This window comes from Mytilus galloprovincialis, chromosome 3 (genome assembly GCF_965363235.1).
Source record: "Mytilus galloprovincialis chromosome 3, xbMytGall1.hap1.1, whole genome shotgun sequence".
In the NCBI taxonomy this organism is placed as follows: domain Eukaryota; kingdom Metazoa; phylum Mollusca; class Bivalvia; order Mytilida; family Mytilidae; genus Mytilus; species Mytilus galloprovincialis.
In genome coordinates this window covers 49,045,955-49,070,784 of record NC_134840.1, presented here as the reverse complement: position 1 = coordinate 49,070,784, position 24,830 = coordinate 49,045,955, and the positions used below count along the sequence as shown (strand labels likewise).

Below are 24,830 nucleotides of genomic sequence, written 5' to 3'. Positions count from 1 at the left end.
GACAATTGCTATATCGGGATATATTATATTATGCTTGCAGTTTTGTGTTTCAATATTGATTTATTCGTGTTTAAATATAATTAATTAAGAAAACGGTAGCCTTTGTTCGTCTTGTGTGTTTGTTTTTTTTTAATTTGTTTCATTAATATGTTTCGGAGTTTTTTGTGGCATCCATTTCACAGAACTAGTAAACATAATTGTTTAGGGCAAGCTAATCATGAAGCCTCCGGTTGCGGAATTTTCGCACTGCTTTGGAAGTCCATTGATGGCCTTGTAGTATTTTCTGCACTTTTGTAAGGTTGTTGTCACTTTTTTAAATTCTAAGTTTCTATTTTGAAAATTTTTGTTGTGTTTCGTTTCGGTTTACCAACTTTTTCGCAGAATTACGACCATTAGGCTTAAAATACTTGTATGGATGTTTTTACAGTGTCTGCAGATCTTGAGCTGAGTATTTGTGCATAAGTGTAAACTAATGACTTTTGCCAATGAAGAAAGCATGTTCCTTGTTCACCTGACTTACTTGACTAAATCCACTTCGTCCCAAGGGGGGCATAGGTTATCTCCATTTCTTCCTGATCATGGCTGTTCATTTTGTTTCTTTCCAGGTCTTCCCAATTTTGTTCAGCTCAGTTTTTAGTCCCCTGCGCCAGGTTGGTTTTGGACTCACTCTTTTTCAATGTCCTTGGGGTTTTTATTCTAGGGATTGCTTGGTAATGTTGTGTCCTTTTTGCCTTTTTTGTCCGATCCACGTCCACTTGCTTGTTCTTCTCATGGTTGGATATTTTGTTTGGTCATCTGATGTTGAGGATGTTTTTCAGACATTTTTGACAAATGTTTTGACTGATTTGACAAATGCAGCTGTTTCTCTTCAGGTTTCTGATCAGTACAGAAGTACAGATTTGACATTGGTGGTAAATATCATTAACTTTGTGCTATTTTTTACAGCATTACCCCTCCAAACAGGTTTCAGCATGGAAAAAACCTGCTGTGCTTTCGTTTTTCTCGCCGATGTCTTCGTCTGTGCCTCCTGATGTACTAGCAATACTTCCAAGGTAAGTGAATTGTTGTACATTTGTATTTTTAACCAATATCCTACAGGCACAGAGCCTTTTTTGTTGTATAGACGCATATTAATGTTGCCTTTTTTCTAATTCAAATTATTTCATAAGTGAACATTATAGGATATTTGTAAAAGACAAAATATAAGTCTTGAAACCTTTTGTTTATATTGCCCATTAATTCTTTTGACTACATAAGTACAGTGAAACTACCTATAATGCTTTAAGGGTGTGTAATGAAAATTCCCAAGAATTTTTAGACTACATACAATCAAATTATCGTTCAGTGTAAAAAAGAACTTTCGACTTTTTTTTATCTTTTAAACCAGTGAGCCTCTTTTTAAACTTAAAGAAAGACCGAAAGGAATGGTTCAGCTTTGTTCATAAAAAGGGACAAACCATACTTTTGAAATTACTCCAACAAATAGTTCTCTGAGAATAATTAATATCAAGATGTTGATTTGCAGTATATTCGTTATATTTAGTTCAGTTATGTTTTGACGAAAACTCTTTGTTAAGCATGTACTGAGATAAATCTGCTATAAAGTAACAGTCGAACATATCGACATTAAGTGTTTATACAGACTAAACAACATACTACAATATACGGTTTGACATGATGTTTGGTCATACGTATATGTTGCCCCAAACATTTTCTTTTTTACACTTAGACAGTAAACTGTGGTACAAAATTAACACTGAATGATTTAAATAATTGAATACCATGTTATTATTTCTCGGTCCTTCCTTGTTTAGAGCTTGTCCTAGTGTATAGACCGTATTTTTACCTCAATATGCCTTTTGATATTTTTACGTCGTTAGTCGTAGTTCTCTTGTATTTGATACGTTTCCCTCAGTTTTAGTTTGTAACCTGGATTTTTTTCTCTCTATCGATTTATGAATTTCGAACAGCGGTATACTACTGTTGCCTTAATTTATTAACGCATCCTCAAATTTCTTTTATATACCCACCATTTGTTTTGTTAAAATGTCTTTTACCATGTCGAAAAGATGCTAGTTGTTATCAAATAGTTCATTTCTATGTATGTTTACGTTTGTTTTTGTTGCACGTTAGTGGTACTGTTGTTCCTTTGTTTTCCTTTTATAGTTGATGTGTTTCCTTCGGTTTTGGTTTTTAACCCGGATTTGTTTTTTTCTCAATCGATTTATGACTTTTGAACACCGATATACTACTGTTGCCTTATATATACTCATAATCTTGTGCATTTACCACGTTAAAACTGAGTTGGTTAGTTCCAAGTAATAGTTTAAAGTTCTGTTATGTTTGTTTTAACACATACCCAGATTCTTTAGAGCCGGATATTTAGAAAAGAAGCTTGTGAAATAACTGCGTTTTCTAAATATACGTATATCAAAGCCACAGAAAAAGTACAACTAAACTTTCCATTTCTTTATTACATTATTTAATCTTTTATAACATAGTTTTCCATATATATACCTTAAATGATATAAGTATTTACATCTTATATTCCTCAGACAGTTTGTGTCTCTTATAAACCCAAAATAAATACCCTGAGAGATGACAGGAAAGGGAATAATGTCCTACTACAATGAAGATATGAAAATGAATAAAGTTGATTGATAATTATTTTAGTATGGGCTAAAAAATTATATATTTGGTATGATGATAACGCTTTTTGAATTCTTTTAGGCTGGTGATAGTTCTTAACTATTAGTTGTTTAACGTCCAGTGGAAAATATTCCATGCCTTTCAAGAAAAAGTCTAATGATAGAAAGTTTGAGTGATGAAGTAAAAAAAAAAGATTTAATGTAAAACATAAATTTTGTTTCTTTATTATGTAGAATTTCTGAATTTAAACAAATAAATAACTAACATGATACCAAGTCGAATTAAAACAGAATCGTCAAAAAACATGTGAAAAATAAATTAATTATTTAAAGAGATAAACAGCTTATGTACTGTAAAGTAATTAGGCAACGAGTTAATCCAGTGTACAGTAACCAGTTAATCTAAGCTAAGTAATCCTGTTCCTTCCGCTAACGATCTCTTCATTTACAATAATTGGATGCAAGTGGGCGCAGAATATTCGTTTTAACAAAATAATCCGGTGTGCAATTAATCTTTTTGATTGCCATTAGTGTACAATAAATTAATTTGATTATCAGATGATTAACATATATATGATCTTTGCTTTTTTATCATCATTTTAAAATTAATTTCTTAATATAAAATCACAAATAATATTTCATTTATAAACCAGTTGACATATATACACATTTTAATAAACAAATGTAACTAAAGTTTGAAAATTGCTTTCCATGAAGACAAGCACTCAGTACAAACTATTATGTTTTATATTATGGTATAGTGGTAATTTTCAATTACGAAGACCACCTTGTCTGTCTTCTGATTTAATAATAAAAATATTAAAACCAGTCTTACAGCTGTAAATGCCTCTTTAAGCATCTTAATGCTATGGCATATGACCATGTAAAATTGAATTAAACATAACTGTATATAAAAATAATCATTGAAGCATCAACAGTAGCCCAACCGTTAATAAAAAGTCTACTCCAAGGTCCAATTGATTTACACTTGAGTTTAGAGATTTTTTTCTTCTAGAGTTTGATATTATGAAGCTACCTTTATACAGAAATCAAATTGGAATGAAAATAGTTTTTAACTTTTTTTATCTGTTGAATTTTCCAAGCCTACGCCAATAATCATTGCCGTCCGGCATGCTTCTATATCGTTCCTAGTGAATGATGATTCCAATTTTCAAATGAAAATATTACACATCATTCAGGGGTCAAGGACATAGATTTAAACCCTGCTAATTTTTAAAACGTCTTTGCATAAACAAAAGAACAACAAAAAAGCTTAGTAGTGTCCATCAACTCCTGTCGCAAAGTTCACCACAGCAGGGTCTAGTCGTCTTAAGTAATATTTTCATGTTTTGCTTTCCGTAAACTATTAATGGAAGAGGAAATTTAGATCAATGATTTCTTCTCTTAACTTCATAATAGAAGTAGTATTGTATTAAACATTATTTGTACTAACTTCACCATGAAACTACATACTAATAATGGTTTCAGCACTGACAGAATATACTTTTCGTGAACAATTTATCTTACGGTGGGTCAATTATAATTTATCTTTCGGTGGGTCATTTTTTTCTAAAGTGTTACAAGGTCTATTAAAATCAACAAATCCTAAGTGAAATGATAGTTTGATATACATGTATGTAACTTCAGATTAAAATGAGTTTCACTTGAGCACTTTCGCTACCATCACCTATATTTTTGAACAATCTACATAAAATCAATCATTTGCACCAACATTAGCTAACACATCTATAGTCTATACAGTAACAGTAAATAACAATATTTATATAAATGTAAGTCTGATAATCTCACCAGCTTTTTTTTTATCGTTAAGTTTTCAACAATTTAGCCATTTATAAACAAAAACGAAATTAAAAAAAAAGTTTTTCTTTGAATGTAAAAAATCACATCACAATTAACACTATGATATTTTGCAAAAGATAAAAAATAAAAATACAACAGGTTTGATTTGCATTTGTTATGAACAAAAATACAACATTGCAACAACATAATATATCACAGCGTTCCTCTTGATAGAGAGGCAGTTCTCTAGAAGAAATGTATCTCCATAAAAACAACAATCGTCCCCAACAGCTTTTACAATCTTAACACCAATTAGTTGTATTCATATGTAAAATATCCACTGAACAAAAATATAACATAATTATTTTAAGATTGATACAGGTACAATCTCGTTTAAAGACAACATGAACTTAGTCTTACTGCGACAAAATAAACAGGAAGTTGTAAATATTGCCTTCCAGTCAAAAGGTGCAAAACGTTACATTATTCACAAAGCCAAAACGCCTGCTGACTGACACTCTAACTACAGAATATTAAAACGTTTTGCAGGTACGTCTAAAAAGCTTTTAATTTAATCAAATAACGGATAATAATTGCCTCTTAAATATGTTTTTATTAAATTAGAGGCTCCTATGAGCCTAAATTGCTTAACACATGACCAGAGGACTTTCGAAATCTTATCATACAATGTCTGCGCTGCAACTTTCCTATGTTGGCCCTTGGCACTAAGAGGGCCCTGGTCTATATCAAAGTGACTAAGTTATATTTCCAAGTAGTTTATTTTCGTTTACCTCTATTTGGGGTGCCAACTAATGAAAACTCACTGTTATTTTCCATAAGATTTCAATGTAAACTTTGAACTCTGCTGGTCATTTTGAATTTCAGATCGGCATATACACAATTAATTATAATGTCTTTTATGGGGAGATGTTTTGGAAGTTTGGTTTCAACTCAGTCAACTAGTTTCAGAAGTAACATTATTACATTCTTACCAAATTGTTTTCTCGGGAAAATTGACCAGGACCAAAATATCAACATTTATAAACTACCTTTAAATGGTGTGGTTACTTTTTATTTCACTTCTTTTGTTCTTGAAAATAACACCAAAAGGTGCCATTTTGAATTTGGTTCCAACGTTACAGAAAAGTTGTGTTTTATTGTGTCAGGTGGTTATAAAAAAGGAGTACACAATTTGAAATAGAAATGTTGACAAGAGGAAGACGGATACCAACAGATGGCAATGGCTGAAATGATCTTTGGCCAGATGACCTAAAATGATTTAAAAAAAATATTGCCATTCATAAAATGAGACCCACATGATACACATGATTTTATGATATGTTTTTTTTTTTCTATAGAGGAAGGAAATTTACCACCCCTAAGTGATGATGGCACTGGTGTTAATTAATGCTTTCAATCATGTTACCTAAATTGGTCCACGTGTAACGCGCGTGCCTATATATTAGAAGAGATATTCAATCATTTTAAAAGCATGAATATTCTCAAGTTTTATGAAAAACCAGCTTGAAGTTCATATATGTAAGAGGACGGACTAGTCATCCATGTCTGTCAACAGAGGTGACACGTTCGCAGACTGTGTTCTATGCCTTGGTCGTTTTGGTATGATGTTTTTCAAGCTAAAATGTCGACGTACTCCTGGAGATGATGTATGAATCATGTTACGTGGTTCTTTGTCTTCATCTGCTTATTACTGAATCTACAAGAAATTATTTGATTATAATTAAAGCACGTTGATGTGAAGGAATTGAGTGCAACTGATGATAGGAGATAAGAAGGCAATCCATCACTATAATTGTCATGAAGATCATCTAGAAAATACTTGCCAAAACTGCTTATTAAACGTTTATATCAACCTGTTACATAAGGAAGTAATCAGTACGATTAGTTCTTTCCTACAATTACATACACAACTAACTTTTTATGCTATGTTGTGGTAAATTTGGTAATTTTGACGCTAATATATGAACTTAAAGAAAGAAAAGTAGGAGCGGGTGTATACCACGGATCAAACTGTTTGGGTGAAATATTATTTACCATTGTTCCTAATGTTCACAGAAAATAAGCATCGTCTATTCCAGAAGTATATTTTTAAACGTTAAAAGCTGTTTTAGAAGTTGAAAGAAACCCCAACTTTAAGGGAAAGTATTATACTCAAATTGTATTTGCCGATTAACTGTCACTATATATGTGAAGTGCTATTCTGGTCGCATATAGAATGTGTAACGTTTATGTAACTTGAAGATTGTGTCTATTGAAATTGTTAGTATTGATGTTATTTTAACAGTTATCAATATCTTCAATGGCTTAGAATGCAATCTTCTCAAAGTGGTGATTGTTTCTTAAAACTCTGAAAATGTAGCTATTTTTAGAAAAAGAAGCTCAATCGTATGCATCAATATCAACCTTAAAAGTTAAAAAGAAGAAGGTTTATGGTATTTCTTGCAAGATACTGTATATATATACAATTACATATACGTCTACAAGATGCTGTATATATAAATACAATTACTTATACGTCTATATGTGGATAATTCGAAATGTACGTGACGTTGTGAAATGTCCTTTATGACCAAAGATGATATAAAAAAATTAGCATAGCCCATCTATCATGTTTCGTGTATTTATAAATCAGGTCGATGTTGACTGTTCTCGTTTGATTTTTTTCTTTCTCTTTTTGTTTTTATTTTTTATTTCAGGTGTTTAATATGGTATATGTGTTTTTCTAATTGCTGAGGGTCGTTCGTTGTCCTAAATTGCGTATATCTTTGTCATTTAAACGCCGGTGGATCGTTGTATCAATGGTAATAATATCTCATCTTCTCATTTCTATAGAGTTATATTTTATTTTGTATCTTTGTTCCATCAGTATAGACTTTAAGTCCACACCATAGAAAAAAATCAACCCACCAGTTTTGTCAGTGTTGCAATTGCATTTAATATAATGAATATGTGGTTGTGTCAATGTTTTTTATCCTCTTTGATTATCCCACATCTTAATTAAAACCCACGTTCTAAATATTAAGGAAAAAAAAAACAATGTTATATCAATATAATAATTATTCATATATGAAAAATTGTTCAATTATTTTTATGATCAAATGTCCTTGATTATATACGTATATGATGTTTAACCTAACTGTACTGAAGATCTTTTCTGAAGTAATCTCTTATAATTTTCAAGAGACCTCGAAAATGTACTATAAATTTTGTTTTGAACAACACTTTAATGAACAGATGTTTTACGTAACAAATTTATTGTTTATGTAAACCATTAGTAATTGATAAACACTTCAATGTTCTTACAAGTAAAAGCACCTCTTCCAGTAAACAAAAAAAAAATTCTGAAAAGACACACAATCTATACTTCCGCATCATTACATTCTTACCAATCAGCTCATGGCTGTATTTATCCCGGAATTAAGAAAGGCACGTTAAGAGACAAACTAGTTATAAATGCTCCCGAATGTGTGCCTTTTAAAATTGATAATTATTGTTTAAGTTTGGGAAAGCAAAATGGTATCATCGAAAGGAAGAATAACAAATATCATGTTGTAAAGTCCTGTAAAGTTGGTGTTTAAATTATTCGGAATCTTCTTTAATTTTATGTCTTGACTTTTGTTTAAAAAATAACTTAATATTATCGCATGTCTTTGACATGTAGAACATTTTAACAGATAGGCTATTTCATATAAAAACTGCAGGACTCGCTTTCAATGAGATCTAGTTGTCAAAATATCTAGATTATCTTCAAACGGAAATCTGTTTAATGTATATTTCATTTTGAAGCTGTGTCGGCATGTATAAGTACTTACCCCAAACAGGGCTAATAGATAATCAGTATCTATCATTTCACATCTTTTACCCGTGTACTGAACTGGACATCTATTGAAAAAAAGACAAAAACAAATGTAAAGATCAATCATTATGTATTGTACCAAAGTCATAGCTTAAAATCGAAACAACATAATCTTTTTCCACGACAAACGTAACTATATTTAAGCATTCAATACACAACTAGAGATTTCCCTTCAACTTTTATATGCCATTCATTAATAATATAAAAGAAATATACCGATGTTTATAACATACAAAAATGGAAGTGGAAATAAATGAAATTGCATACTCCATGGGATGATACTAGGTGCGTAGACAGAGGAAACATTCCCTGCTATCACCCGTCACGTCATTATATAGCCAATCATAGTGGCAAAGCCATTACTTGACAAAACTAGTAGCAATATCAGATTGATTATTCACATAGAATGAAATTCAAAACAGTGTGGCTGTGGCGATTGATTGACACATTAAATTCATCCATTGACTGGGACAATTTAGGTGAACGTTTGTCTGTAACGACCACTGTTCACGACGTACCTACGATAGACATTTAAACTGTGGGGTCACCAAAGGTTTCTTAACGCCTTTAATTATAAAATAATTCGAAAAATTAATCAGGAATAACCTTTATGTTTTGATTTATATAATTGATATAAATCAAAACATCGTGTTATTTCCGATTAATTTTTCGAATTACTTTATTAAGGTGTTGAGAACCTTAGGTGACCCCATAGTTTAAGTGTCTTTAAAAAGTAAATAGTGAGCAGTGGTCGTTACATACAAACGTTCACCTAAATTGTCCCAGTCAATGGATGAATTTAATGTGTCAATCAATGGCCACAGCCACACAGTTTTGAATTTCATTCTATTATAAAACACCTAAAATTATGGAAGAGCATACATTTCATTTTGAAAATCCGTTAACATGAGTTTTATGTAAGACAAAATTGTTTCCGAAACAGTAGTACACAAACAAATAAAGATGTTAACGTTTTTTACTTTCCATGGTGTGATGTTTCATACCATTTTTTATTTCATAAACGTTAAATGATTATTTAGTAGCAGTACGTGTTTTGACAAATTTTAGCTCTATTGATATTATAGAAATTGGTTATTTGTGATTTCATTTGTAAAAGGCGTCTTGGTATTAAATCAAAGAACGAGTGCAAGAAGAAAAACACAAAGGTACTAGATTTGCATTAAGAATCCTACGCAACTCATGTTTGGTATACAGATTACTCTTTTAACTTAAACATCGTTAAATAGCAATCACTACTATTCATTATTGTATCTGAATAAATGAAATGTACATAAATGAATAAAATCGATATCCGTGGCATGGAGAGTGTGCTAAAATTAACTAAAGCTAGATAAGTTGCGTCAAAATAAAGTTGAAGACCTCAATGGCCGTGTGGTCCAAATGCCGAGTTTGTCTATATCGACACAGCGGTTTTGTGTTCGAACCCGCTCTATGAAGTTGCGGTTTACTGTGACGTTCGGTTGTTTCTCTCCAAGCACTTCGACTCCCTCCATCAATTATAGCTGGCGGCTACAGCCAAAACAACTGAAAGTGGTATTAAACGCCAACAATCAATCAATGAAAATAGAGTTAATCAGTTCTAATCTACAAACTAGGATGTAAAACGAAATGACTATATTTTAAGCAAATGTTGAACAGAGGCTATGCAAAGTGTTGTCATTTATCAAGTGAATTTGAGTTCGTTTAACTTGTTTAATATCTTATTGATTTCAAAAATTTACAAAACAATTTAACAAAGAATTGTACAAGATGGACCACTATTTTTTGTTCACAGGTTTAATTCATATCGTGCATGGCCTACGTTGTAAAAAAGGTTTCACGGATTTGGCTATACTTTTTTGAACTTTTGGATTATATATATAGCTCTACATCGGTTATATAAGCTTTGGATTTTACATATTTTGGCCACGAGCATCACTGAAGAGACATTATTTGTCGAAATGCACATCTGGTGCAGAAACATTGGTACCGTTAATGTTATTACAAATGCAAAAATACAATTCAAACAAAGAATCTTGTACTATACCGATCATCTTAAACAATTAAATGTAGTTTTTTGCATGAAGCATAGTGAGTATAATATTTGATAAATTCGTGATTGCAGTATCTATAATCAAAGATATTGGCCATTGCAAAGATTCACACCGAACTCAACCGGGAAAATATTGATTTGACAGTTATTCATGTTTCTTGCAGGCTGTAAAATTAAGATTTGTATGAGGTCATCTTTCAATTTCTATCGTGGAGGGGTAGTATAATTTCTTAGCGCACTGAAATCTTTACCCCTATCTTTCTTATTCGCCTGCATTTGTGATTTATGAAAATATCCTTTTAGTAGCAGTATTTCAGCTGTCAATCATTCTCATGTCTATCTTATTTCAATTTATGGCAACCTGGGTTATGTTATGACAGCTTAGGTTATGTTTTATTAGCCTTGCCAAATAATGTGCTATAAGAGTGCACTTATATTCTGCGGTCGGTATGGTTATGAACACAGTTTTCTTTGTTAACTAATTTGAAACAAATTGATTAATTAAAAGATAAACAAACAAACACACAAATCTTGTGCGGCTGAAACTTTTCTTGAGCCTTTAATTCATTAGGATCGGTCAATGACTTTCTTAATAATTTCTATCATCACTTCATCAGTGTATTGTTGACACTATTATCTCACATAAAACACATTCTGGCATCATGTCATATATTTCATATATTTCATATACATTTTTGTTAGTAAATAGTACCTATTAATAGTTGACCATGAAAAATATGTAGGTATACCGGAAATTATCTTTTTGATTCCAAAAACGTTTCTTATATATTTGATTTTTATTATTAAACTTATTCACAGAACCTTTCAAAACAGTTCATGTCAATATATGCACTCTGCGTGTCTTGCTAGTACAAAACCCAGATTCGATCACTTAAATAAAGATTGAATCAGTCTTACTTCAATAGACGGAAGAGTACAATAAACAAGCAAACAGTTGCAAACAGATTAAAATGTTTGCCAGATACAGCACATGACGGATTGAAAATAAAAAGTGGCGTTGAATTACCACAAAATAAAAAAAGGCTATTGGTGTTTTATAGTTCTCGAGTACCTATCATGACTACAAAGAGGAAGTGTGTTTGATTGAAGGCTTCTCGAGTATTTTGTAGGGTAATATCCTTCTTTCTGTCATAATATATAAAGGAAAGTAAAACGTCGTACATCTTATGTTAACCTCACGTTGATAGATGTGCATCGTACTGCAAGCAGTCGTTTGATGTTTAATACTACAAAACATATGTACGGCTGTTAAGAGAGCATAAACAAACATCGTAAAATCATAAGACGTTATACTCGTATGTTCCGGCAGATAAGGTCAGCAATCTTTGTTAACACTTTGATGAAGTAGTTTATCCATGTATAATATCAACATAATTGTCCAAAACCTGTTGACAAATAACACTATGCTGCACGTTTTTCTACTTCAAATTGTTGTCAGTAAAAATACAATCTTTCTGATTTCCTGCGATCCACGTGTCATAAGGTGTAATTTGTATACCAAACGTTTTATCAATGTTATTTCAGCTTCTTTAACACAAATTCCCCATAATAAAGACTGGTTACTTGGTACTCTTCAAACACCTATCGTACCTGACATATATTTCAGCGCATTAGTGCATAGGTGTTTATCAAGTATTGAATAAAATATTTAATAATTAAATAGAAAACTGAAAGTTTAAAGTTTAAAAGATTTTACAGATTTATGTTATACAGTTATAGGACAAACGCCAAATTTCATCCTAAAATTTAGGAGATATCAAATTGCACAATTTATTGATGTTAATTAACCCATTCAACATATTACAACCTCTTATCAGACTCCCTGCTGGTAGAGATTAGAATCTGAGACCACTACCAGACCACTGACCATATATTAGTATATTTCAGAATTTATAGAACACTATTGTATAGAAACTTATAGCGTGAAATCTGTTCCAGGAATACAACATATGTGTATTTAGTATAAATATTTTTAAAAGAGTTCTTTGTATAAATATATTTGAAAGGATTTTTACAGGAATTAATTACTAAATTAATAAAGGATTTTGAAAAGGGGATGCAACAAGGCACCGTTAGGAGTACCTACATTTGAATATGACCCTAATAAAGTCTTGAATTGAAATTATTGGAAAACATTTTTTTATAAATATCATTACCGTATTTAGAAAATAATTCTAAGTTAAGGTTTGAGAAAGGTTATTGATATTTGTTAACTTAAACCCTAGACTGTATGATCTATCTTAATATTTATTAATAAAAATAGTTCTAATCATTAGCAAATTACGGGCCTTGAAGGCATAAAACTTTGCTCCGTGCTCGGAGCACAAAAATTATGCTCGAAAAAATGAAATCCAGCAATTTGATTGGTTGATTTTCGAGTCTTAGTACAGAAATCATGCTTGAAAGTTTTATGACGGTGAGGCCCGAACAGTTCAAATAAAAACTAGACAAAATGATATCACCGCACTTTACTGTGAAGTAACTGTATTATAACAAAGTCAATGTTGGATTTTTTTAAAAGATACTATTGTGTCTGGAAAACACAAATTATGCCCCCCCCCCCCCTATCTAAGAAAAAAAACTTAACCATGAAAACTTAACCAATGAACCAAGAACCAAGAAAAACGTATATAAATTCGTTCCCCATAGATTTGGCCACTTTACTTGCAGGCTTGACAAATAGCAAATTTTAAAACTGGAACTATTAAAAATGTCAAAACTTGTGTTGGATTTTTGACACCGTTACTAAGCTTAAAAGAGAAAACATTTTCAAAGTATGCATGTGGTACAAGAACATTTAATTCGATAACTTCTCAAGTTTCATTCCAGTTTACAAAAAAATATTTTGCAAAATCAGTAATTTCTTATTCTTATTTATATTGTAGATTTAGTTATACGCTTAAATATAAAAAATAAAATACTGAATACAAATACTCTGTTTTCAAATGTTTGCATTGCCAAAATTTGTATCATAAAAAGGGGGGTCTTTTATAGATAAAATTCAAAAGTCATAATATTTGCCACTAGCTGATTCTGATAACAGTCTATTTATGTGGAACAGTACTTTGACAGTACATAGTACACATGTGGTCATTTCTGGTCAGTCATCTAAAATATTGTGGTAATCAGAAGCTTTCCTGCTGTGACGACAAATAAACAAGTGTTTGAATAAATGATTTATCAATAATCTGTTAATTGGATAATGTTCTGGCTATTTTGCTGAAGAAACTCAAAATCTGGCGTTTGTCCTATAACTGTATAGTCTTAAAATAAAGGTTAACTGGACTCGATAATTGGTAACATTGTCGTGAGGATGTAAAAAAATACCACACACTTAAATCTCTATAAAATATTACATAATTGGCTACTTGATAAACTATATGCAGTTAACAATGTGAGAATAGATTAAAAAGGTATTAATTTAGTATACTGGGTGTTTTATACCGCATACCAAACAATGCATAGAGATAAGAAGAAAAAGATATTTTTAAAATCAAATTTTTAAACCTCGCAATTATATATAACAGCCATCATTTGCAAGCTGAACTGATAGCCATTTCAACTGTAGTTATTACTAACCTTTGCATACAATATTTTCAATACCTTTATTTTGACATATCATGATTTTTTTCCAGGCATTTACAACACGAATGCTGTTCTTGCAATCACTGTTTGTTTTTGCAAAATCATCGTACAAATAAAAAAATACAGATAGATAACTATGCAGAATGGGCTTTGTTCGTTGTTAAAGGCCGTACAGTGACCAATAGCTGTTAATTTCTGTGTCATTTGGTCTCTTGTGAAGAGATGTTTCATTTGAATTCACACCACATCCTTCTTTTTTTTTTTAATATAAGATGACTTGTTTGATTACCTAAGTTTGTTTGTTGCTGTTTCATTGATGTTAACATTGTTTCTCGTTTTCTTCATTATGTCTTATGTTGAAAACTATGTGCAACATTTGCATTGTTTGACAGAGTGATTTTCATTTAAAAATTTACTCTTATAGAAACATTTTTTATAATTATCTGTAAATTACTCTAAATTCAATATTATTACGCGATGGTTATACCTTTCGTACAAGAAGATATGCAGCACAGAATTTGTCTGTATACTGCAATTTTCAAACAAAGCATTGTTTTTACAAGTTCATTCCGCAGTAGATGTCTTATTATTCTAAAACACATGTCGTGTTCAAAGAAATTACGTTTGAAACATGTAGGTTTAAAAACATACTATTGTTCCAGAACCAGCTTTCCGTGATGATTACGCAATAAAATAGAAAAAAAGGTGAAAAAAAGAAAAATTACTGTACATACCTGCATGTTATTATATCTAGAGCCCGAACCACGGCACAGACTCCGTTATTGAGACAATAGTGTCGAAGCTGGTAACTACATGGCATTACATGAGCATTGTAAAATGGATCAAAACTCGGATCTAAATAAGGCGTCAATTTGCTATGCACTGATTGAAAACTCATAGAATAACGTTTATGTCGTGTTAAAGGATGCGAACTATTAGATTCTTCTTTATAAGAATCCTGAATATTTTCTGTCAAATTCTCAATATTTTTCTGTTTTATTTCTGCAGTTTGTTCTCTTTTTATATCAGTATTACCCATATTTTTGCTTTGTTGCAAAACGTAATTACCATCCAAAATTTGCCGTCCAAAGTTCTTTATATCCATAATGTCTTGTGTATTCCCACTGAGTGGATTTTGCCAGTTTCGGTCTTTTTCAGATAAAGGGAAACACGCAACAAATGATAAACACAGCACTATAATTAGAAATAGCATTGAAATGGATCGGCATCCCATCGTAAAGAAACGAACATTTTGTCTTCGAAGCTTTTTTGTCACTTGTAGAGAAAATTCGAACTTTGTAAATCCCACATACAAGAAACAATGTTGGTAAATTGTAATACGTGAAACATATTCCAATATTTATTAAATACTATGCTTATATGTAATAACTAACAATCATATATAATAAATATGTATTATTAGATATATTTTAAATATATATATTTTACGAAATTATGCAGTTTATTACAAATAATAACTGAATGAACTGTTCCTATATCCGCTCGTTCATTCGCCAGATAGACGCCTCGATCCTATTTGTGATTCGATGAGAGTTTAAAGGATCACCTCCCCTACAGAGCAACAGATCTTATGTTTAATATTTCCTGTAACATTGCTACGTCATTTTATTGGTATTTTCTTTCACAATTAACTTTAAACGATTGGTTACTATCGGCTGCTTCATTAATAAGTTATATTTTATCTGTTAATGAAGCAGACGTATATCATATGTGTGGTGTACTTAATAATGGCATATACAGATGTTAACATACTCCCTTACAAAATCTTTATAAGTGATTTCATTTTTTAATAAGTTGTTTTCCTCTGGTTTTACAATGTAATAAGACATTTGTCGACGTGTTTATAAAAGGTTATTTAAATAACAATTGTTATTTTATTGTCTGCATTCACAATCAAATCATCCATAATCTGCTAATGTTAGAAATAAACTTTTCGTGATGAATTCATTTATTTACTTTCTGTTCATAAAACACACACAAAGATATCGAATGCTATAGCTTCAGTCTTAATTCTAAAATACAGCAAATGCTTAATTTGATACATCGCTTTACCTAGAAATCACTGAAAATATACTTCTAAAATACAATAATCGAAGAAATCATTTAAGTATATAATGCTACTTAAGATATATCCAACTTACACGTAGAAGTAAATTCAACACTAGTAAGAATACTTAAAACAATTAAACTTTGAGCACACATTTGTTATTGGATTAATATCAAACAGTTATGTTTCTTCCGTGTCGAACCCAAATAGCTAACTTGCGTATAATGCAGATATTGTAATCCCTGGGTTTTTCCCGTCCGAAGTCCAGAATAAACCCCTTGCGTCAGTTGCAGGAGGTTTAATGTACAGCCGTTAAATCCAATGTATGGTGAAGAGAAAGTCACACGCTCTCTGCAAGGTCACGGTACAGTAAATGGGTCATGTCACAATTTTTTTTATCGAATACATCTGCATTATGTAAGAAATGGATTGAAAATGGAAAAATAATAAAATTGAGAAAGGAAATGGTGAATATGTCAAAGCGACAACCACCCGACCATAGAGCAAACAACAGCCGAAGGCAACCAATGGGTCTTCAATGTAGCGAGGATTCCCGCACCCGTAGGTGTCCTTCAGCTGGCCCCTAAAATATGCATAATAGTACAGTGATAATGGACGTCATACTAAACTCCGAATTATACACAAGAAACTAAAATTTAAAATCATACAAGACTAACAAAGGCCAGAGGCTCCTGACTTGGGACAGGCGCAAAATTGCGGCGGGGTTAAACATGTTTATGAGATCTCAACCCTCCCCCTATACCTCTAGCCAATGTAGAAATACATTTTTTCTTATTTCTTTTTAATAATCATGAAGTTAATGACCTTATGATTATAGTATATTAATCAAACAGAAATATGTGTATCAACAGCAAATAATTTTTTTAAGTAAAGTATATCCTTGATAATTGGAGATTTCATGATTCTAAGACAAATTTAAGAACATATTTTTCCGATTTTGTTTGCTTTCAACATAAATGTTTGCATATTTTAAAACAATAATTCCTTCAGAAATATTTCAGAAAAAAAAATAATAAAAATATAACAGTTCATCAAACCAAATTTGTGTGCAAAAATTGATCAAAATTAGCGAAAGAGCCCATTTCCTCTACCATAATTTACCGGTACCCTTCAAAAAAAGATAATTCTATCTCAGGAATGTTTTTTTTTTGTTTTTATTATCCTAATGGTATATAAGTACTTAAAAAGAGAATCTAAACCGGATCGCATCTCGTGTAGGAGTTTCCGTTTCATGGAGATTTTAACCTTTAAAAAATGGATTATGTTCGCATCGTTAATGAACATAAACATGATAGAGTAATAATTTTGATGTCCACAACTGATAACATTTCGTTATTCATAAATATTTTAAACGACTCGTAACAATTTTGAAATTATTTTGATGATATTTCAACAATCAGAAAAATCGTGGCATAATGAAATTGTAACGTGCAAAGGTGTAGCCTAGTGATTTATGTTATACATGTAACTATGAAAAACGTATTTTTATTCTACGAATTTTCTTTCACTGTGTTTTTTTATGTACTGATTTTGTGTCATAAATGGATACGCCATATCTGTCCTTTTTCTATGAAACTGACAAATTCTTAGTAATTCATAAAGTTATTGAGATTCGGAACTGCTTTTAAAAAGAGCAAACAAATAAATTATGAAAATGCATGTAATAAGAAAAGGGTCAAATATAAAAAATAAAATTAATACTAGAACACACCCGTGATATCGAGGGTCCGTGACTGAATTAAAGTATATGTAACTATGCGTAAGCCTTATTTTAGTATTGCCAATGGTATTGTCATCTGATAAAGTCATGCCGATTATAAGATACACATTTTCACTACTTTCAAAATCTTTCTGTTTGATCCCGTCGACCTGGAACTTATCAATTATTGGTAATATTATAGGTCATGGAATGGAGTAATTTTTAATCAACAGCGTTGTCCTTTATTAGTTATAAATAATTTTGAATTCTTTGATTCGCTGTTTTACGTCATGCCCGCTAATAAATTCAAAACTGCACCTACACGAAAGTAGTTAAGTCCAGATTTTTAGTATGCGTATTGTTATTTTAGAAAGTCTTACTGATTAAAATACTACAATAGGGAACAATTTGACAATATGATTGAATTTAGTAGTGTCAACCCTGTGATTATGACCCGTGTATATAGCAAAATCCTAAATAACCCGTTTGGTGGTGCGCCTGTCAGATGCGGAACGTACAGATAAGGTAATAGGTAACAGGTGAATATGCTATTGGTATTGGTATCGGATTCGACCCGGAACTTGTTATATTGGCAATATTAATTATGTGGAAAACAAAAGGGTCTGGAGTGGTGTAGTTTTTAATCTCCACCATTGTCCTATATAAGCTGTATATAAAGTTGAATTCTTTGATTTGTCGTTTTTACTCCATGACGGCTGACAAATTGGTCCTCGTTATTTTAGTATTATAGATAACACGTGGATTTGTAGAAAATCATGTCCAATATCAATAGAAGACAGGTGCTTTGGGTGGTTTGTTTTACTAGGGTAAGTCATATCGCTAATTATAATGAAATAATTACCAATAAACTGCTAACATCTGGACATCAACTGAAGTAGGACAGAATCAGCAGCTGAAACTGTGAATTACCATTTCAGGATACACATTTATATATTACTTATTTACCACACCTTCAAAACAAATAAAATAAAACTCGTCAAAGATGAAAGCTAATAATAGTATACGTCATCGCGCATTTCGTCTACCAAAGACTCATCAGTGACGCTGGAATACACAAATGTTAAATGCCAAATAATGTACAAAGTTGAAGAGCATGGGGAAAAAAAGCGAAGAGTTTGACAAATACGGCTATGGTATTTTTTTCAAAGTATAGGAAAACGATAGATTTGCAACGAAACACTTGCTTTATGGATTTTATTTATTTTTAAGGTATTTTCAGAATTTGGTGGACAATATTCTAGACTTCATATAGTTGCTGGATTTCGAATTAACAAAATTATTAAAAGACAGACATCAAAATGTTGTTTTTTACTAACAATTGCAGATACACATTCCAACTAAAATTAAAGACAAAAACTATTGCTTCTTTTGTTGTTGTCTGTAGGATTTTTGTAGTTACGACCTAAACATGGAACATATATATATAATTACCCAAAAAATGTTATATCAATAATTATAAATATTGGGGAAAACAGAACATAGCACAAAAACTGCATACATGCTAAGGGTTCTGCATATGTTAAGGCAAAGTTTCTGTTTCTATATAACATAGATAATTCTTATTTCCAGCGGCCATCTTAAATTGTCGCTCCAACCTAGTCGATCAACACTATGTGGTATTATTGAAAATTTATTTTCCCCTAAATATGCATGGCATATTTGCCACTGGACGTTTGAGCAAACTATAATCAACAATCGTCCTTTTTACGCAAACTTTTCTTCAGCAATAAAGAACTTGTTCTGAAGTCAGGTAAACATGAGTTTAAGATTTTGTCTAGATCTACTATCACAACCTGCACTAGAAACAATGTAAAGAAAAGTCACAATTTGGGAAGAGTGTATGCTAGGTTTTATAATGCTGAACTATTCATCCTCAGTTTAACTTATCATTAATAAGTTTTAACTGTAAAAATGTGTAGTGCATCCATGTTTTAGAACAGTAACGGGCTCGGACAAACATACTTGTAATATCAGTATTATTTTAAAGATGCTCAAATCATTCCGAATTTTGTACGGTTGATTTCTTCAATGAACGATAACAGTTACTATACTTGGGATTTGAGGTTTTAGGTATACATGAAATTGTCTCTACTACAAGTGATAATTTTCAAAAGTAATTCGTGAAAATTTATTCTAAGATATCAAGTATAAATGTGAATAAATTGCAGTTTCTTTATATACGCCTTTTCAACTAAAGCTTTAAAAAGACAGCTTACATCATCTTCGAGACACAAGTTTCAAAGTTGAAATTTAATAGCAAAAACGAAAAACAGAATATGGAGTATCCATCCAAGTCACAGAATCAGTGCATGCACAGAAAAAAATAGCATATTAATCAGACTGAGCAAAGAAATATAACTCAAGGCATATAACTGGTTACTAACTATCATCGAAGATTCTTTTTAAATACTGATATGAAACATGCAAACTGTTTTATATCACTGTTACTATGTTCCACACTATATCTTCTAACAGCCATTGATTTTAATTATTTCTTAAAAACATAAGGAACCGTATCAGTAGTCCTAAATAAATATTTCATTTCATTATATTTCTTTCTATGTTGGGTTTTATATAACGCAAACCTTTGCAAGATATCGCAAACCGTTGAGTTTTAAAACTGTTGAGTTTTAAAGCTAACATTTTGATTTTCATTGTTTTTTAAGTTTTGCATATACATGTCTATTGAATTTGACTATCTGCTCTTTAGAATAATACATAATAGGTGTTTTAATCTCTAAGATAATAAGAACAACAAGTATATGTCACTGCACTTTTGAAAAAAGAGACATTTGCAGTTTTTGTGCAAGAAGACTTGGGGATTTTGTCAGTTGAATTTGACATCTGAAGTACTGTTTGATTGTGCTAAAAGAGTTATGTTTCTTATTAAAATTCTAATATTTAATAAACGTACGATCAAATTTGAATAAAATCCTTCTAGTTTTACATTGTATTTTAAACATCAAAAGGTAAAACTATATACATATACATCGAATACGGCTTAATTCAAAACCTAGTAAGATATGAAATTAAGAGCTACAGAAGTCTTGATGTTACAGTGTTGCTCTGAACCTCTCTGTTTTTCGTAAGTATACTATCTCATTTCCTTATTCTCAAATTTGCGTGTGAGTGAATTAATTTTGTTAATGTTTTCACACCCACCAAATGCAAATTCTTTTTAGAGAAATAACAATAAATACATTTTAAGCAGCTAAAAGCAAAGAGATAGGAAATCGAATTTAAAGACAGGAAATGTGAACAAGATCTCATATTATTAGAAGATACATTATTGATACTGATAAGAAATGGAAAATTCGTCAAAGCTGCGTTTTACTTGAAACATGTGAGAAAACAATTTCAGTGTAGTTAAATCGAATCCAGCAATAGTGAGCAGACTTGCTATTGTATATAGGCTATTGTTTCCAAACTTCTCCTCTATGCTGCATTAAGTGCTTATTGATAATTTATTCATACGTTTGAATATATACACGCGATAAACTCCTACTACTTTTTATCGTAGATAAAACAAAAATTTAGTATTAATAGGTCATTTTCCTGACGCTATTAATTCCTATTAATGAACCAATAATTCGCAGAAATGGTTGGGAAAATATGCACAATTAAGTGTTTCGCTATAATAGATGATTATCGATAGAAGCATTTAGTTTCAATCATTGTTTCACTTCACCAAGGATATTACATCGGAAACACTATTGACCTTGTTACGGACGAAATGCTGCACCCTGGATAGTATATCATTGAATGGTACAGCTTTAAATCGCCCAAGAGGTCAAGCTGAGCCAACGTAAAACGGTTGATGGATAATTATTGGAGGGGATATTTGAAGAAGGATCCAACAAGTCAACAAACAAATGTAAAATACCTAATGGATAAAATTGGAAAAGGAAACGGGGAATTTGTCTAACAGACAACAACCCGCGACCAAGGAGCAGAAAACAGCCCACGAACAATAATGGGTCTTCAACACAGTAAGACGGAACATCTATTTCATCTATAATAACTCTTCAACAATTGCGTACTTGAATGTCTTGAATGGTGTTCTAAGAGGAATGTTTCTTGCAGTAAGATTAAAATACTTGGATGAAAATCGTCAGATATTATATAATAAAGATCAAATATGACAAAGAAATTTCTTAAATAAAGCTGTATTAATTAAATAAAACGTATTCTCTGTTTTGTTATATGATGGCGTTTCGCTTTTCTGACTGTTTATCGATTTCAATTGTTGACGATTTCACATATTGAAAAAAATCCTGTATTTTAACTCAATCTATTTTAATGAGAGATCAGTGGTATTGAACGGTTAAATTTGTTTTAAACGGAGAGATTTGGGTCCTTTACAACGTTATTTATATTGACCCCATTTTATCATGTTTCTTCGTTTCAACCATTGAACCAACTTAAGGCCCTTCTGTGCAAGCTTAGTCGTATCTGAATACTGCAACAGTTTTGGAGGACACAAAAAGTCAACATATATAGGTAGCAAGGTCCAAAATGGATTTATTTCTGATTTGAACCTCTAAAACCAATATACAAATGTATACTAGTCATTTGTTTTGCCCTTTATAGCTCGATGTGCGGTGTGAGCCAATGCTCCGTGTCGAAGACCGTACTTTGACCTAATATAATGGTTTACTTTTACAAATTGTGAATTGGATGAAGAGTTGTCTCATTGACACTCATACCACAACTTCTTATAGCTATGTATGGACAACTGTAAATACGGTGTATATGTTTCAATAGAGATAATGACATTTTACTTGTGTCACCTAGATGTGTGTTTTCTGCATAATTGCGACATTGCATGTTGTAGTGACACAAAGCCAAGTGCATGTTACCAAAATGATGACGGGCTTTGGAATCAAGCAAAAACTGTTACTAGCAGGATGAACAAAATATTTTCCCATGCACGTCCTTAAATTCCATACCCGTCATAATCAAATTTCAAATTGAATCAAGATGACGAAAACGGAGGTTATTGGTTTGTTCCAATCAAATAAATTACCATCACTCACGATTTTTGATATTATTGAGGTCATCAAACAGGCAATTTTAAAAATTAAAAAAAATATCGACAATTATCATGTCTAGCAGAACATAAACTAGTATAGACAATTTTATTACGAAAACGTTTTTTTTTTTCAACACATCTCACTAGAATTTATTATTGAAATCGTATTTCATGAAAATCTAATTTTTTGTATTACCGATTTTAGCATTCTATTCGTGTAGTCATCATGTTACAGAAATAAAATACAGTAATACAAAAATCATTAAAAAATGAAACATACAATACCGTACTTTGACCTAATAGTATAATAATGGTTTTTCTTTTTCAAATTGTGACTTGGGTGGAGAGTTGTCTCATTGGCACTCATACCACATCTTTTCTATATCTTATGTCTTTTCAAAGAAGACATAAAATGACAAAAGTTTTCATTGATTAAAATATTTTGCATTAAATGCAGTGGCAAATATTTAATACAAATCAAAGACGCACATATTCTTTCAAATAAATGTCAAAAAAAGAAGGAAACTGACATATACGACCGAATTTTTCTCTCTCGATTCGATGTATGCATTTAACAAATAATTAGATGAAAAAAAATAACCATGCAGATAAGAAAAGAACGGACAGATCTGACCAAATTAACATGATCCTGTAGATAATTTATGTATTAAGTAAACTTCATATGTTTTAAGCCACACGTATTCATAATACAAGAAATCATGTCATAGAATACATAGAAAAATTCTTGAAACAATCTAAATTAAATACCGAAAATATGAATATACCAGTACTTATTCTTCCTCTAATCACATGATATTGGTATATTAGGGAAAATTTAACAAAAGTTTATAAATGTACTATCTGTCACACATGATGTTTTCCGTTAAATCATATTGGAGTGAGTTGCAATCACTAACCCCCCCCCCCCCCCAAAAAAAAAAAAAAAAAAAAACAATGGGAAGGTACTTGTTTAAGGGCCATAAAATCATGCCAAAGAACATGCACCATTAGATACAGAAGGAAACAAAGACAAAGACAAACTTCCATCAACAAAGAATTATTAGTTAACTAATTTAAAACACTATAAGCAATGCTAACTCCACTAAAAAACGAGTGATGATAGGTGCTTCGGGTGGGTAAGCTTTTTTCCTGCTCTACTGGAAAACATGTTTTAGATGACTCCACTTTTAAATCCAATACTGAGAGATCGGCAAAAACCAATTGCCTATCGAGTTTACGGTTTCTGAATATTTAAAAGCTTGGAAATTTAAAGCATCATTTCTGTAGTAGCATTAGTAGAATCGTGATGATTATTATAATCGATCAATTAACGATTGCTTTTAACAGTTCAAGGATGGACTTAAGAAAACAAGTTAACGTGTGTCACCTAACATTTTAATCTGAAATCAGGTTCCAGTGGTTGACTTTATAGCCATTGTATTGTCACAGAAGCCAAATAATGTAACAGGCATGTATTCATTTATTAGAACTTCTGATAAATACTAGTTATGCACAATTCTTAATGACATGGATTTAATTTTGATTTGTAACATGGGATTTTGAAAATTACACCGCAATAGGAAAGTCAACAAATATATTTATCTGCTTTCAATCATGTCCTCCTACTATCGGTCACGAAAACAGTTTAATCAGTATTGTTTCCGGCACATTACACTGACATTGCAAATCCTAACGAGGATGGAAATCTCTTTGTTTGATATTATTTTTTCTGAATTAGAAAATCGCTTAGTTACAAGATTTGTTTGTTATAACAGTCGATTCGACTCGTTGGTCCCTTTTTTCTCCGCAAATATTTATCTATTACAGTAATAGTTTTGTGATTGGTTTCAAACTTCAGGGTATATGTTCTATACAATGTACAAATGCTGAAGGATTTAAATAACGCAATGCTCAATTTTAGAATGTTTTGAAAACATAGCAGATTTGTTAAACGACCAGGAATTTTTCTATTAAGTGCGTTTCTATTTAGTGTTACACGTTTATT

At 31.3% G+C, this 24,830-nt stretch overlaps 1 protein-coding gene across 1 annotated transcript; it reads right to left on the bottom strand.

Moving 5' to 3' along the window:
- Window positions 1–2,454: 2,454 nt before the first annotated feature.
- Window positions 2,455–15,665, bottom strand: LOC143068204 (uncharacterized). The gene is made up of 3 exons (XM_076242072.1): window positions 14,719–15,665; window positions 8,282–8,351; window positions 2,455–6,165 (listed from the first exon to the last, which is right to left on the bottom strand). Exons 1-3 carry the CDS (start codon window positions 15,216–15,218, stop codon window positions 6,157–6,159), a joined length of 579 nt encoding a protein of 192 aa, XP_076098187.1. The 5' UTR covers window positions 15,219–15,665; the 3' UTR covers window positions 2,455–6,156.
- Between the last annotated feature and the right edge of the window lie 9,165 nt (window positions 15,666–24,830).

Bases quoted from the DNA above. Each gene is read 5' to 3' on its own strand.
- LOC143068204 (XM_076242072.1), bottom strand. From the start codon at position 15,218: ATGGGATGCCGATCCATTTCAATGCTATTTCTAATTATAGTGCTGTGT. The intron at 8,352-14,718 runs GTATGTACAGTA...TTTTTTCAATAG, and splicing joins CTAGATATAATAACATGCAG to ATGTCCAGTTCAGTACACGG.